The 15,271-nt window shown below is 39.2% G+C and overlaps 2 protein-coding genes across 12 annotated transcripts; one reads left to right on the top strand and one right to left on the bottom strand.

The window, feature by feature from the left end:
* On the top strand, positions 1-4,127 carry LOC307014466 (uncharacterized protein). Of its 10 annotated transcripts, XM_079642387.1 has the most exons (8): positions 1-1,518; positions 1,606-1,696; positions 1,780-2,121; positions 2,203-2,320; positions 2,498-2,601; positions 2,822-2,939; positions 3,045-3,142; positions 3,590-4,127. In XM_079642387.1, the coding sequence occupies exons 3-8, from the start codon at positions 2,041-2,043 to the stop codon at positions 3,668-3,670; spliced, it is 600 nt and encodes a 199-aa protein (XP_079498513.1). In that variant the 5' UTR covers positions 1-1,518; positions 1,606-1,696; positions 1,780-2,040; the 3' UTR covers positions 3,671-4,127. The 10 variants fall into 10 exon arrangements, 5 of the variants coding, with proteins under 5 accessions (XP_079498513.1, XP_079498511.1, XP_079498512.1 ...); XR_013801228.1 differs by adding an exon at positions 3,233-3,427 and having other exon boundaries at positions 1-2,121; positions 2,541-2,601; XR_013801229.1 differs by having other exon boundaries at positions 1-2,121; positions 3,590-3,766; positions 3,874-4,127.
* Positions 4,128-4,292: 165 nt separating this feature from the next.
* Positions 4,293-14,874, bottom strand: LOC307014218 (uncharacterized protein). 2 transcript variants are annotated; one of them, XM_079642050.1, is made up of 11 exons: positions 14,457-14,874; positions 13,424-13,657; positions 12,614-12,830; positions 11,161-11,321; positions 10,821-10,895; positions 10,415-10,456; positions 10,200-10,310; positions 9,684-9,782; positions 9,259-9,326; positions 9,113-9,156; positions 4,293-8,543 (listed from the first exon to the last, which is right to left on the bottom strand). In XM_079642050.1, coding segments are annotated over exons 4-11 (522 nt in total). In that variant the 5' UTR covers positions 11,243-11,321; positions 12,614-12,830; positions 13,424-13,657; positions 14,457-14,874; the 3' UTR covers positions 4,293-8,542. The 2 variants fall into 2 exon arrangements, with proteins under 2 accessions (XP_079498176.1, XP_079498175.1); XM_079642049.1 differs by lacking the exon at positions 4,293-8,543 and having other exon boundaries at positions 8,725-9,156; positions 14,457-14,873.
* Between the last annotated feature and the right edge of the window lie 397 nt (positions 14,875-15,271).

Below are 15,271 nucleotides of genomic sequence, written 5' to 3'. Positions count from 1 at the left end.
ATGCTCTTCAAAACACAACTGAAAGTCCATGAAACTTGTCTTTCTGTATTTGTGAATGAAGCGCCATCTCCTGGTTAAAACCTGAAATTGAAAATCTGGCAACGCCCTCTTGGAAAATAGTGGGAGGGCTTAACATTCCTCTATACTGGTCTTTGGCAGGTCGTAGGCAGGAAGCTGTAAGCTGGAGTCTGAAATTCAGTGCTACATCTGTACACACCCTTCATATCAGGGAGTCCTTCAATGAAGGATATTTCAAATGTATTCCCCCAACAATGTCCCTAGTCAAGACAAATGACATGTTCACTTTGAGACACCAAGGTATTTCACTTAACACAATTTAGCCCCAAGTGGTTATTTTATAACTTTCCTAATGTGCTGGTAGTTTAAGACATATTTTGAACCTCTCTTCACAGATCGTCTCCTGCCCACTGGTAGGCCTTCACACTCGTGTAACCCTGGAAGGTGTTACAGAGTCTATAGGCAGGCCTGTCATTTTCGTCTGCATTAATGGTATGATTTTAAGTGTTATTTTCGTCACCCTAATACAGGTAATGAATGTGATTGTTTTTACTAAACTGTATTTGTTATTAGGGCGTTATGATTTGCATCTCCCCAAGAGGGTGTGCAACACATGCCATTACGAATGGACACCTGATTGGGGAGACCTCATTAGAAGCGGTTACTGCCCAGCTTCTGTGAACGGAGACACGTTATATTCCACGGATGTCTTCAAATCTTTTGAGGACCTGAAGACTGTGGCACCAGGTTTGTCCAGACAGGCCTTTTTACAGATGCTGGAACGGAGGACACAGCATTATGGAAGGGTAAGATGACTTTCACTGAGTATTGCATAAGTAGAGGGCATTGTGAAAGGATGCATTTTATTTTGTGTAGATGAAACATGTTGATTGGAAATATGTTTATTTCAAAATAACTAAATTGAAAAGCTTACAATGTTACTGAAAGTAGTTTAACTAGTGTTACATTAGAGCTAAAAACCTAGCACTGGTAGATGTAGGACATATTGTATAAGATCAAACATATCATAATCCAAATGTTGTTCTTTACTGAAGAACACAATTTGTATGATGAAAAACATTGTGCTCTTCTGTGGGAAAAAATAGGATTATGTATTGTATTGTACTGTAGAGAAAGCTGAAATAATGCTCCTTCTCTTCCAGCATCTGCCAATCCTAACCTGACCTTCACTTTAGGATATCGTGTGTTAGGGATACTCCTAATAGCCCCCCTCTTGCCTCCAACCACTGTGAAAGTCTTCCTGTTTCCTCGTATTATTCTGACATGTGTAAGGTAACAATTTTGCTTCTCAAACTTCCAGACAGGAAAAATCCATGAAGATGTCTTCCAAAGAAGCTTTCTGGAGTATATGGCCTGCCAGTACGAGTGCCAGAAAATGACGTGTGAGGAACCCTTCTCATGCCCAGCTTCTACTCCCAAAATGTTGGCCGTGTCAGTGGATGAGAATAGGAAACAGTACCGTTTCCGACAGTCACAGAGGTACATCTTTTTAGTATGTCAATTGAATTTAAGAAGTAGCCTATCAATGATGATAATAATGAATTGAATATTTATTTTTGAATTTAGGATCGATGAACCACTTTTTAAAGGGCCGTTCATCATGGAAGACTCGGCTGTCACAGACTTTGTTGACAAAGTCAGAACAAATATAAAATGTGTAAGCACAACATTTTTTTTCCTATCATTTTTCTAGCCTTTACTTGTTTTGAGAGTGTAACATTAAAATGTCTTTAATTGTAGACGCCAGGAAAAGGGGTACATGTGGTACCAGCCAGTGGTCAGCTGCTCGAGAGACAGCAAGAAGAGCCAGCAGGCTTGATGAAGAGGGTTTAGAGGTGGCTGTATGTAGACATGGAGTGCTACTGAAAGCTCTCAACATGTTCCGAGGAGAAATATTTGCCTACCTCTTGTTCCTTCCAACGCAGTTTCAAGCTACAAACGTGCATTTTCACAGATATTGCTTGTAAATACTGGCCCTACCTCGAGAAAGTGGCAAAGACAATGCCAGAACTGCGACCTTTGCGGAGCATGCAACCGTTTCTCTCGGTCATGCATGCCGAGGCCCATTCCACAAAGTGTGAGGTAGGCCCACTCTTATATTATTGTGATTGTAAGAATTTTATTTTATTAATCTATGACATATAATATATGTGTATTTGTTAGATTGTGTGGAGTGGGAGAAATTTGGAGGGTGCTGGTTCGACGGCCGGGGAAGAAGTGGAGATGGTGAACAGCTTTCTGTCACGTTGTGCCATCACAACTAAGTACATGACAAAATCAGGTATGTCCTCTTGTCATTAGACCAACATAATTCTGTCTTGAAGTTATTATCCATCTCTTACTTTACTTTATCTTTGTCTTTGATGTAGTCTGTTTCAACAGTACTAGAGTTTTTATGAGTTGATTTCCAAATACCCAAGTTATATTATCTGCTTGTCAATTTTACTTTTAAAAACAGCTCGCAATCACATGTTGACTGTCCATGCAATGGGATGGAACAGACGGAAGCAGGAAAACCTTCATGTCGTGTTGGCCAAGAGATATGTCAAGGTAATTGGCCATGTAAGTATAGGCATGACAAGATTAGATTTGTAAGACTAATGTGCAAACCTGTCACAAACAAATAATTGTCCAAGCTGGTAAAGTGTTGGATACTGAGTGCTTGCGCAGGTCTGGAAAAGTTTGAATGATTAATTACTGTTTTCAAGACATGAAAATGTATGGAAATTTGGGTGAAAATCTGGAAAATACATCTGTATCGGCAACATCTTTTTTACAACAGACAATCGCAATGTTGGAGGGTGAGACTCAAAAAATGAAGGACACCTGCGAAGAGCTTGGATGCCCTGAGGACAAAGTCCAACAATGGGTTAATGATGTTAGAGACTGGGCAACAAACGGTATGCTGTTTCCTAACTTGATAAGACAACATTGTTATTTAACGTATAGTATTAACACCTATGTTTTCTTTGTCCTCAAACTGTGTTTCTTTTTATTTACCCAAGACAACACATCAGGCGACAATCAGTCTCTCCAGATGTCCATTGAGCAGCTATTTCTAGGGCTGTGCCAAAAGAAAGCTTGCCTCTCTATAGACAGACTGGTAAGTTATTATTATTCAGTTGCAGTCATGTAATTAAAAAATTCCATTGAACATTGTTTCTGTAATCTTTTTTACAATTACATCATATAGACAGCAATAAGATTTGGCAGTTGCGTCGCAAAAGGTTAAGGGAGGAAAAGACCAAACTCTTAGCGGCAATACGTCAGTACAACACCGGACAGCCTCCTGAAGGAGAAATCCAGGAAGAAGAGATGGAGAGAAGACTGTCTGCAGAACAGCAAACAACAGACAGTCTAATATGGCCATGGGAAGTGCAAAGTGATGGTAAGAGCTTCTCTTGTTTGTGTTTATATAATATGTTTATTTTCTGGCACTAAGCAAGACCTATAACACCAGCTTTCCAGTCAATGGACTATGACCGGTCACTTATCCTACTGGTGCATGTCTTGGTCGGTAATGGTATGCTTGCTGTTCCTCTCTCTTCAGAATCGGTGTCCATTTTGGCCCAAAAAAAAGTCTTTGATGCCTACATGGGCAAAAGGAGACTTGTGGAGGAGAGGGCCATAATTGTGAGGGAGATGAGGCAGCACTGCCTTTATCTGAGAAGTCAGGCTGACAAGATCAGGATGCAGATGCAACATGTGTCAAGTGGAGGACATAGTGGTAAATTCCATGATGCCATAACCAGATACTACTTAACATCCACAGTGTGTACTAGTAACAAAAATGAGATGCCTTTTCACTATTCTATTCTCTATGTTCTGCCCTAGACATGACTCAAGAAGGGAGAGATGGATTAGCTAGTCTTCTAAAGAAAAGACTTGCTGACGTGGACACACACATCCAGCATCTTTCTTCGGCCTACAGCCTGGCAATCGGACCAAGTGCCCCTCAATGGCCTGATGATTCTGTGGAGAACCATGACCAAGACAGTGACATCAGTGATGAGTGAGGAAGACCCTGATGAGGACATCACACACACCCTACCCCCACCTTGAGGAAAGGACGCCGGGGCACAGCGCCTCTCTCCCCCACCCTACCCCCTCCTTGAGGAAAGGACGCTGGGGCACAGCGCCTCTCTCCCCCACCCTACCCCCTCCTTGAGGAAAGGATGCTGGGGTACAGCGCCTCTCTCCCCCACACTACCCTGAAGGACACTAGGGTGTACAGCAGGGGTGGCCAACCAGTTAGAGGTTGAGAGCCAATAATTTCCCTGCGTTACTGTAAAGAGCCACATCATACAGATAGGCACACATGCTGGGTGTATGTCCCCCCACCTCTCTCTCTCCTTTCTGTGTGCTCCCTCAGTCTCTCCCTCTATGTGCCAGTCTCTCTCACACATAGAACATGAACATCTCGACATTTACAATAATTGACCCACACACTCAGACACACCCTCCCTCACACAGACACACATACCTCTGCTTAGTCAGAATTCTTGTTAATGTCACACACCATGATATTGACTGAAATGTACTTAACCTCTCCTACCAGTATTAAGACCAGAGGCCAGTTATCGTCAAACAATAACATTGTGTGCACTCTCACACACAACTTCTCACTTCAAATAATGTGAAAAAAAGTTGTTATCTTACTATGCATGTTGCTTCTTTGAACTAAGTGAACATTCTGGAATGAATTGCCTTGAACAATCCTTAAAAATGTGGCTTGTGAGGAATATGTAAACGTTTGTATTTAAAACAAACCCATGACTAAGGTTGGTTCAAACATTGCTATGTATTGTATTTTAGTTAATTCTCTTCACAAGATAACTATCTCAACCTTTACCTAACCCTCTGACTGACAGAAGCTTTGCTGACAGAGATGCACTTTCTCTATTTTTTATTTCTTAACCACAATTCACCTATTCGGGAGTCCTTCTGTGTCAGCAACCAGCTTTCCGTGAGCAGGCCCTCTCTCACACTCACACACACACCTACCTACAACTACAAAGTGTTGCCGTTTAGGGTTGAAAACATTATATTGAGTTACTACGGTTTTATCTGAGTTATTATCTTCAGAAGCAGAACTCTCCCTTCACTGTCACATTGCGAGTGCAGTAAAGCCTGCCTCCGGTGCTGCAGGATCTGCATTCTGATTGGCTAAATCACTTCTATATTGAAAACTCTGTAACGATTGGCCTGGAACTTGTGTGTTGTTTACCCTTTGTGAACTGGGATACATATGCGCAAAAAAACACACAAAATAAAAATTCTATATGAATTGAAGTTCACAAACCATGTCAACTCACTAATTTCTTTGTTGATGTTCACATATCTGTTATCTGATTAAATAAATGCTATTTTAGCCCACTTCCTTCAAACTGGACAGATGTTATCCAATACCCATAGTCCGACAGGTATTCACCTGGCTTTCTTAAAGTAAAACAGGTACACAAGTTAACAAAATACTACATTTATTGTCATGTTTCTCACACTATGAATGTACCATTACAACAGCATTCGTCTACATATAAGAGGCAATGTAAGCTGTGTCCAAGTTCTGACACCCATGTGCAACATCTCAACTGGCTCATATCTTGTCTTATTAATGTTTCTCATAACTAATTGTATTAAAATAAACTAATTTTCCATCAACCAGCTTGTCACAGGAGTCTCAATGTTCGTCACACCCTCTGAATGTACCATTACAACAGCATTCAGCTACATATAAGAAAACATACAAGTGTGTCCAAGTTCCGACACCCTGTGCAACACCTCAACTGGCTCATATCAGAATCAGAAATCCTTTATTAGTCCAACAGCGGGGACATTTCCGCTTGTTACAGCTAAAGTGGCATAGCAGCTAAACAAAATGCATACCACAGAATAAGCTAACATATTAATTATATTATATATAATTATATTTAAAAACATTTTAGAAGGCCTCACGAAATACTTTAATGTAAATCAAAATGTGAAGGAATGTGTGTAATGTGGTGATTGCTATCATTGACATTATTCACCCACGGATCTATGGGTTGGGGTATTGTTCCGCACGGACATTTTAGTTAACCGGACTTCCTGTTGATGTGAAATCCGAAAACATTTTAAAAGAATAAAATAATACTTTATTCTGAGTGTGCTTGCTTTTCTCTTTGAAAGTCATCACATAACGGCATTGTAATACACGGTTCGGCTGGATTAAATATTACATATCTGCCGTAGTTCTCTATTTATAGAGCCTTGATGAGAAGACTTCTAGACAAACATGAAGAACTGCCGCCGAAACTGAATATGTGACGTGGATCATAAATATATCAGCAATTAAACAACATCTTGCATTTCTTTTCACACAATACGTCTTGCAGTATCAATACTAATTTGGCTGACTTTTATATTTGATCCAATTGGTAGATAGGCTGTATTTACACCATAAAGGTGCACAGCTGATAGAAAGGGACACCTAGTGGTTAAATCACGTTATTGAATTTTATTATTTTTATTATTAGATATTAATAGGAGACACAGTCAGACACACTAATAAGGCTTTATTTAAACATTAAAGAATACTTTAGGTTAAGGTCTTCTTTTGAATAAGAAAAAAGCTTTGGGGGTATACATATTAAGCCTGACAAAGTACTAATATATTGCTTTCCTGCAATGTTAACTACTGTATGTGTAAGCACTTATTTTAACTGATATTATACATATGTATTATACTCTTATATAAGATGTATGTAGATAGTATAAGAAATGTGCAGAATATGACAGTTTAATGGTGGAGGTATACACACATATTGATAGATGTCTTGTGATACACTGTTGAGGAACCTGCGACCAAAGTTTTTCATTTCCGGCCTTGTCAGGTATTGAACAATCAATAAATAAAGAACACAGTAGTAGAGTGCAGAGCTTCGTGACCACAGAGCGTGTGAACGTTGTGATCAGCTGTTTTAGCGCAGTGCTGCTGTACAGGCCGACGTTAACAGCAGCCCTGTCTGTGCACACGGAGACCAACTCCGTCGTCCGATGATCTAACCGCCTTCTGGAAAAGCTTCACATATACAAATGCGCTTTGTGACACAAGTGACGGTACGCATTTCAGATTGTTGCCGCGCATGCGTACCTGCGTACCACTTATGTGCACCCCTGGGTATATATATATTAATGCTGCCCATTATGGGCACAAGCAATTTTCACCCATTTATTAATTATATGTTTTACATTTGAGTGTTTCCTATCCCCTAAACCTCCAGGGATGTACACAGTTTTAATACTGGCAACTTCTTATTATGTTCTTAAAACGTCTTTTAAAACTACAATTCCCAGTAGAGACGTGCCATAGAACATGTTGCGAACATGGTTGCGAAACACACAATAGCCAGCATGTGTAGTTCTGGGGACGGGTTGGGGGAGGGGGGTGGTGGACCCATCCGAATCCAGTTTTGAATAGTCTGCCGTGGTTCCATCCCATTTCAAAGTGCTGCCTGTTCGGCGCTCGGCGTAACCCACGGCGCACTGCCACTCAAACATCCAATCACAGAGCTTGAGGACTCGTCACGGGGTTTGTCAAACATAGCGGAGAGAATACTTCTGTGTGTATGTGTTTGTGTGTGCCAGGTGTGATTCACATGGGGGGATGGGCACATAAGGGGGGGAAACACATCTAGTGTATGTGTGTTGTATCTGATCCGGATGGTTACTAATTCCATTTCTCTATGGCGGTCATTGTTGTTAAAAAGTTGACTAAATCATCAAAAATTCAATGAAAGTGCTGATCAGCAATTGTATATGTTCAAATGTCTACTGTGAAAGAGATCATAAACCTTAATGCAATCGAATGTAAAACAAAAAAGTTTTGATTAATGAAAGTAGTAAATCGGTCAGATTTGACCCGAACACAACAGGAGGATCAATGACCGCATTTTGTGTTGACTTTGTTTGAGTTTTGTCAGCTTGGACGTCAAACTGTTTTGTTGTTATATGTAGGTGTATATTTCAGATCTACATTTTTGTCCTTTTGGTACAAAGAGCATTTGTTGCGGTCATGTTGCCATTAAGAACAAACTGAAACAGAAATTCTCATGTTGTCAGATTGGTTTATCAAGGACTAGGGAATATCGTTTTAGCTCCTTAATCTCAGTAAAATGCACACTTATGGGATACAACTAGGTGAAAAAATTACATTGCCTACTCCTAGATCTAGTGCCACTAAAGTCCCGTTCAATCTGTAGACCATTCGGGTCAATATAAATACAATTAATGCAAAGCTCCTTTACCCTTGACTCGGCTCTCCTGTGTCTGCACACCCTGTCCATTCTGGTGCTGTTACCAAACTACATGTAACTTTCATGACAGCAGCCGAGATGTTGCAGCCCCAGCAGACCAGATCATAAAAGATTGCTTATGCCATCACAGAATCATGGAAGGTCTGAAGTAGTGCCCCCTGCACTCCAAAATACCTGTCTCCTCAGCAGGTACAGTCTGCTCTGTCTCTTCTTGAAGATAGCAGCAGTGATCCGACCAGTCCAGTTTATTGTTCGGATTAACACAAAGGTACTTGTTAGATTTCACAATCTCAATCCCTAAATATTTATAATATTATTTCATGGGTTATATCTATTTGAAATGTGGTGTAGTAGTGTCTCATGACACAATATTGAAGCATTTGACTCCATGTTGCAAAAAGGGAAATGTTTTAATAAAACAAATCGGTATGTTCTCACACACACACACACACACACACACACACACACACACACACACACACACACACACACACACACACACACACACACACACACACACACACACACACACACACACACACACACACACACACACACACACACACACACACACACACACACACACACACACACACACACACACACACACACACACACACACACACACACACGTATAATTTCATATGCATGGGTTATCATAGAACAACAAATTACTTAGGGTCAGTTTTGTAGAAGCCTGATAGTAAACTAGTTAGGAAGTAATACATTTATTTATAACGCAGTCTAAAAAAAAGCTAACCAAAGAGCTGTGTTCTCACCATGATGCGCAAGGCAGCCAGCAGACCATTACCTCCTCTCTTCCCTACACACGGGCACACAAACAGACAAAAACAAGTGTTAGCCATATCAGCGACTACGGGTAAATGCATTGCTGCTTCATGCTCTGTCAGTTTCAACATCTTACCTTCTCTACCCTTCTGTCTTTTATTCCGTTGTAGTTGAATATCTGCTGCCTTGAGCATTTTCTGCAGCCTGAAATGGTGCAAATAAGAAGTTATAAACAAATGAAGAAAAGGTTTGGACATCCTCCAGACGAATATTTGATTAATGACTTTCATATAGGAAGAGAACATTAGCTAATCTGCAATGTGGCCTATTTGTGTCCAACTTCCTTTTTGTTTTATTTCATGAAACAACATTTCTAACCACCTTATAAATAAAGACAAGTCATTGAGCAAACCTTTATGGTTTTTTATGGTTATTAAAAAGTGAGGGATTATGGAAACCTGGATCTGATATCTTGTGTGCAAAAGGACTTGCGCGTGAATGGGAGAATAGTATACAGCTATTTATTTGTTCAGTAGGATTTACCACAAAAACAAAACATACCCTTATTCTTCTTCTTCATCCCTTCACCTGTGGTACTGCTACACCCATTTGCTACAGAGGTAGCAAGTCTTGGAGAGGGGGAGCGCTCTGTGGGCAAACCTGTGACAGATGTAAGAAAGTTAAATGAGTGACGGTAGAGACTGGGGCATAGATAGCATCACAACCTCTGTGGGCTATAGTTGATTTTTGCCCTTCATGTTCCTGATCTACTGACTTCAAATATGGAGTATGTCAAAAGTTTTTATGTAACTTAAATAACTTTGATAATATTTTTTGTTAGCGTCCAGCTGTGACTTTATGACAAATCACACCCTATTTATGGAAAGACGGTTTCCCTAAGATATCTGTGAATTGTGTTGTATTTGTTTCTCTGTTGTATATGTAAAATGACCTTGGGTTCCTTGAAAGGTGCATTTAAATGACAAGTGCTATTATTATAAACCATGATGCCAGAGGGCAAATAACACTCAACACTCATTATTTAAAATGTAATGAATCACAAAACAAAACACTAACCCTTCTTCCTCTTCCCTGGCTGGGACGCAGCCGATGGTGTAAGGAGTGAATAGGTGCTTGCAGCTGGGACAGGGATGAGTGTCAGGGTGTACATCTCCTCGGATAGGTTTCCTACATAGAAGTAGAAAGAGTAGAATGGATGTACGCCACCTTCTTCAATGTACAGAACCTCCTATTTTACTGGAATTCGCGATGAACTATGCTGTGCTACTTACCAGAGGACTTGGTGGGGGTGTCTGCGGTGGCAATGGCGACTTCTAAAAAAGAAAAGGTTACAATTTGTAAAACATACAAATTGCTGTTAAAAGTGACAATGACTTTGAAGCTTACAAAAATAACACAAGTGTATATTGCATCAAGTACAACCACTCAATGCACCATGCAAACATAATTTTACCACAGAAAAAGGACACATTGGTCTCTAACCCCACCAATAGGAATGTCCTCATAAGTGCTAATAAAAGTAATGACATTAAGTTATTAGGCGTTATTTGTCTCATTAGGCAGTTCAACAAATGTCATTTTGAATGGTCAGCTCCTGGCTGTTTATAAAATCCGAATATATAACTAATATAGTCAGAAAACAATAAAAAGAGTGGTACAATAGACTTCTGCAATTACTTGATGTGGCTGGCGAGTTTTCCGCAGGAGGCTGTGGGGTTTCGGAGGCTGCTGCAGGCTCTGTATGATTCCAACCTAGATTAAAGAAAATAAGCTTAGGATAGCATCAACAACATCATGTAATTCACTAGTTCTCCCATTTGTATGCTTGATTTAAGGAAGAGGTGTAAGTTAATTGCTGTCAATTACCCCTATGGGCTCCTCCTAAACTTTATTAAGAAAACGACATCTAAGTGTCTAATTTCATTTCCAATGACATTATTGGTTAATTCTACAAAAATGTAAGTTACAGTACTACCTACTTAATAATTTCTTTATTCACTTTAACAGACAACAATACCTTTCACAACAAATTCAAATAACACCTCCATCCTTCGGTGGCAGGTGGAGGCATTGCTGCTGACATTGCACCTTGGCATCATTACTTAGCAGGTCCTTCTTTATTCCAGGCCGGGCTAGGAACAAGACGCCTCTGGCTCCAAGGGCCTGACATTTTTCCAGCTTCCAACAAACCAAAATATACATTATTTCAGAACAATTATGCCCTGGTTATTTGCAAAGGCAAAACCAGTTGTTAAACATAAATCACATACACTGCTTGCACAAATATTCAACCCTATGCAATAACAAAGACATTTTTTTTATGCATGCATTGACAGTCTTAAGACTGTTGCGATCAGCAAGTAGAAGCTTTGAACATTATTCATTGCATTTCTCATTTCTCTTGGCGGAATTTACACTGTATATATCATCTAGGTTTGTGGAGCAGCACTGTGGTTTATGAACAGTGCCATAGATTCTAAGTGGGATTAAGTTTAGAGCCATTCTACAACATAAACGTCGCAATTTTTGATCACCTGCAGTAGTTTTTCTTGTGCTTGGGGTAATTGTACTACTAGAAGGTGAGTATTCACTTGGATGCCTTACAACTAGATGTTCTGTGTTGCACACAGGCTCAATCACAGTACTGAGATAATATCTCTATCTCTAAAGTACACTGTGGAGTATTTATAGGGGTTCTATAAGATATAATTGATTATGGTATTCATAATTAGGTTTCCATTAATGTGTATAATCACCTATAACTATTTTTTGTTGTGATTAGCTTAGAATAAGCCCTTCATATATACATAGCGAGCCGGTCTATTTCACTCTCTTCTCTTTGCCGTGTTACTACAGTAATTCAATCGGAAGAAAAAAAACACTGGCTCTAGAAAAGGCCTTTCATGTTGTTATGGCAATGGATGGCCACTGTAGGTTTTTGTACACGCTTATAAAGGGAGAGGTACTCAGTTGGTTGCAATTTAGAAACCTCTCTATTACACAGTGTACCTTTCAATTACATTGAATCAAATTCAGCGATGATTCGCCAAAGTTAAATAAACATAACTTATCCCTGTGTCTACAGTAGTTGTATTGACAGGGAGCAGACACACTGATGAAAATGTCTATTTCGAATGTAAGTTGAATTGGATAAATGATGAAATAGTGCAAATGTATTTAGCTGTGTTCTGACACAGTGCTTTAAAACTTGAATGTGCATATAGTCACAATTTTTTTGGGGCACACAGTTCATGCAGGTCATGACATTTGCATAATGTGCACCAGCTCAAAGCCCATTTCTACCTAGGGCTTTGAGCAGCAGATTTGTATTACGTAATTATGATCAGATATGGTCAGATATTACATTTCTGTATCAAATGTAAATATTTTTTCCAAATCCAGAATGAACAAGTACAGGGCTGTTATTAATTATGCATGCAGGCCAAAAAAAAAAAAAGTCCATCACATACCACCAATGCAGCTCGATCCCTCAGGTGGGATGAAGTTTTATTCTTTTTTTGTGCCTGGACCCAGGTGTTTGCTTTCGTATCAAACTTGTCCATTCGTTTGCTAAGGCGCAGTTTGCGGGGCTGAACCGCCTTGCAGAATTTGCAAGTTTTGCATACCACATTCAGTGACATGCAGCAGCTTGAGCAATGCCTCGAAGTGGAACCTGGTCCTGGCATTCTTTTGGAGATAAAGACAAATAAAAGACAAGGTCATTTAAAACTGGGTTTCAAATTCAGAATGCAATCAAATACAAATATTGACTAATTTTCCTTTGTCTAGTCCCCAAGCTACAACAAAAACTGTATCCTGTTTAGAATAGAATAAAAACACTTGCATTTTTATTTAATTTGAGTAAATTAATTTAGTATCAATGCAATAATGGCCCCTTACTTAGTTTTAGTACAATTTCAAAGCAAAGCTAAAATTCAGCGGTAAAATATTATGTCATCGAAACGTAAGGTTACACAACTTCTACTATCTTACAAGCTTGACCATGACATTGCACTGTAAAAGCACTATCTTGAATTTGACGAAAATATATGATAATGTTAATCTGTTGAAATCCTATATATAAAATTGTTTTTATAATATAATCTAGAATTATAGCAGTACTACAGTATAATACACTGCAACGTTGTCTACTGTGTTACCAGCTCAAATAAGACCATTTTAAATGTCCCTGTAAGTTTTGCATAACAAAGAGATAAATATATGACACTGTTAGTCGATTGTAATGCTATATATAAATCGTGAAAAGTTTAAGTTCTTACCTGTGGGCACAACTACCTGTGTGTGTGTGTGTGTGTGCGCGTGTGCGTGTGCGTTTGCGTTTGCGTGTGTGTGTGTGTGTACAAAAGAGAAAGTGGTAAAGAGACAGAGATGAAGATGGTAAAAATGGGGAGAAGACAGGAAGAAATGTAAGGAATATAGCTCTGAGGAGGGAGAAGAGAAGAAATTGAAAAAGGCTCTTAAAAGTGCTGTTTGATCTTGCTTTGGTTTGGTATCTGTCGAGAGAAAAAAATACAGTGAACACTTTAGAATGCATGACAATTTACAATCTCACATATCATCAACAAGCTTTAACATTGGGTGTAATTTAAGAGTTAAAGCACTAATCAATCAGGGGCGGACTGGAACAAGGATAGCTCTGAAAGTTTTGTCCTAAATAGGACCACAACAACCAGCATGCAGTAACAGTCTGTAGATGGTTGTCATGACATTTCTTCACAATACTAATAGTTGCCACTGTATGCAAGTATGACAGCCACAATAGGCATTTTTCCAAGCTTTGTATATACAGTGCCAAAAGTATTTAACTCAACATTTTCTTACATTAACTTTGTTTCCAACACAGCATTTACATTGTTAGCAGTTATGTTTTGGTGTACTTCTAAAGGTAATTATTCTAAAGGTTCTTAATATACATCCATGGTCTGTAGTTCGTTTATAGCATAACGTTACTATTTTGCTTCTGGCCATTAGATTTATGATTCGAAAATTATAAAAGTAGGGTAGATATGTTGAGATTATCCGGCTGAACAAAAGGTGCATTTATCAAGCAGGTTCGTTTTCCACAGATCTTATTTCGAGCTATTTTCCAAAATCCTATGGAGAAATCCCATTGACTCTGAGTCGAGGGAACCAATAGTTGTAAAATGCTAACTCACTTCCGGGTTGTAGGACTCACCACCTCACATATCTCCGGTCAAGTAAAGCTAATATGTGTTTAGCTAACTCATGCTTTAAAAAGATATGTAACTACAACTGATTTACTTGCAATAAACATTAAAATATTGGAATTACCTGCTTGGCGAAGTCAGACAGAGAGGAGGTTGTAGCCGATGTCCGGTGCGTTCATGGTCATCGGATAGTAATCGGTAGCATGGTGTTCACTTACTACGCGACCGCACAATGTAAAGTACAGTAATTCCACAACCACATAAATGGATTAACATCGATTTAGCTGGGGCAACAAAAATAAATAAATGAATGAATCTACTGGTTTCATTATTTGAACCAAAAGTGGTACATTTTGCACTATTTTTTATCTATCTTTATTTATTTTCTTATTATGTCCTATTTATATTATGTTGCACTGTTGGAGGAGCTCGGGATCTAAGATTTGAAATGCCAAAATTACACTGTAGCTAGCATCTGATAACAAAAACCCTTGACCCTTGAACCTTAGTGGTGTTTATTTTTCACGGAGTTCAGTTACTAAGAAATCACACAACGTCACGTCCGGTATTTCCACAACAACACAAATGGATTAACATCGTAGCCTTTGTTTCTGCTAAAAAAGGTGTCGACCAGCTAGGGCCACAAGAAAATCGGCGAAATTGAGTGTGACGATTAAAAAATAAATTAAAAACATCTAATTTGGACAATAAAAACCGACCAATAGGCGCGGTAGACCATTTGCTTGGCACTTCCGGGCATTTCTCCTTGTTAACAATACCGTGTAACTGTCACGCTTGAAGGGGATTAACATCGATATAATACATGAATGTAGCCTTTGTTTCTGCTGAAAGAGGTGTCGACCAGCTAGGGCCACAAGAACATCGGCGAAATCGAGTGTGAGGATTACAATATAAATTAAAAACATCTAATTTTGAAAA

This window comes from Notothenia rossii (assembly GCF_949606895.1).
Source record: "Notothenia rossii genome assembly, chromosome: 8".
In the NCBI taxonomy this organism is placed as follows: domain Eukaryota; kingdom Metazoa; phylum Chordata; class Actinopteri; order Perciformes; family Nototheniidae; genus Notothenia; species Notothenia rossii.
This window is presented reverse-complemented; position numbering and strand designations above follow the sequence as displayed.

Bases quoted from the DNA above. Each gene is read 5' to 3' on its own strand.
- LOC307014218 (XM_079642049.1), bottom strand. From the start codon at position 11,242: ATGATGCCAAGGTGCAATGTCAGCAGCAATGCCTCCACCTGCCACCGA. The intron at 10,457-10,820 runs GTAATTGCAGAA...TTTCTTTTTTAG, and splicing joins AAACTCGCCAGCCACATCAA to AAGTCGCCATTGCCACCGCA. The intron at 9,783-10,199 runs GTTAGTGTTTTG...CATCTGTCACAG, and splicing joins GCCAGGGAAGAGGAAGAAGG to GTTTGCCCACAGAGCGCTCC.
- LOC307014466 (XM_079642385.1), top strand. From the start codon at position 2,041: ATGCCAGAACTGCGACCTTTGCGGAGCATGCAACCGTTTCTCTCGGTC. The intron at 2,321-2,497 runs GTATGTCCTCTT...TTTTAAAAACAG, and splicing joins TAAGTACATGACAAAATCAG to CTCGCAATCACATGTTGACT. The intron at 2,940-3,044 runs GTATGCTGTTTC...TATTTACCCAAG, and splicing joins TAGAGACTGGGCAACAAACG to ACAACACATCAGGCGACAAT.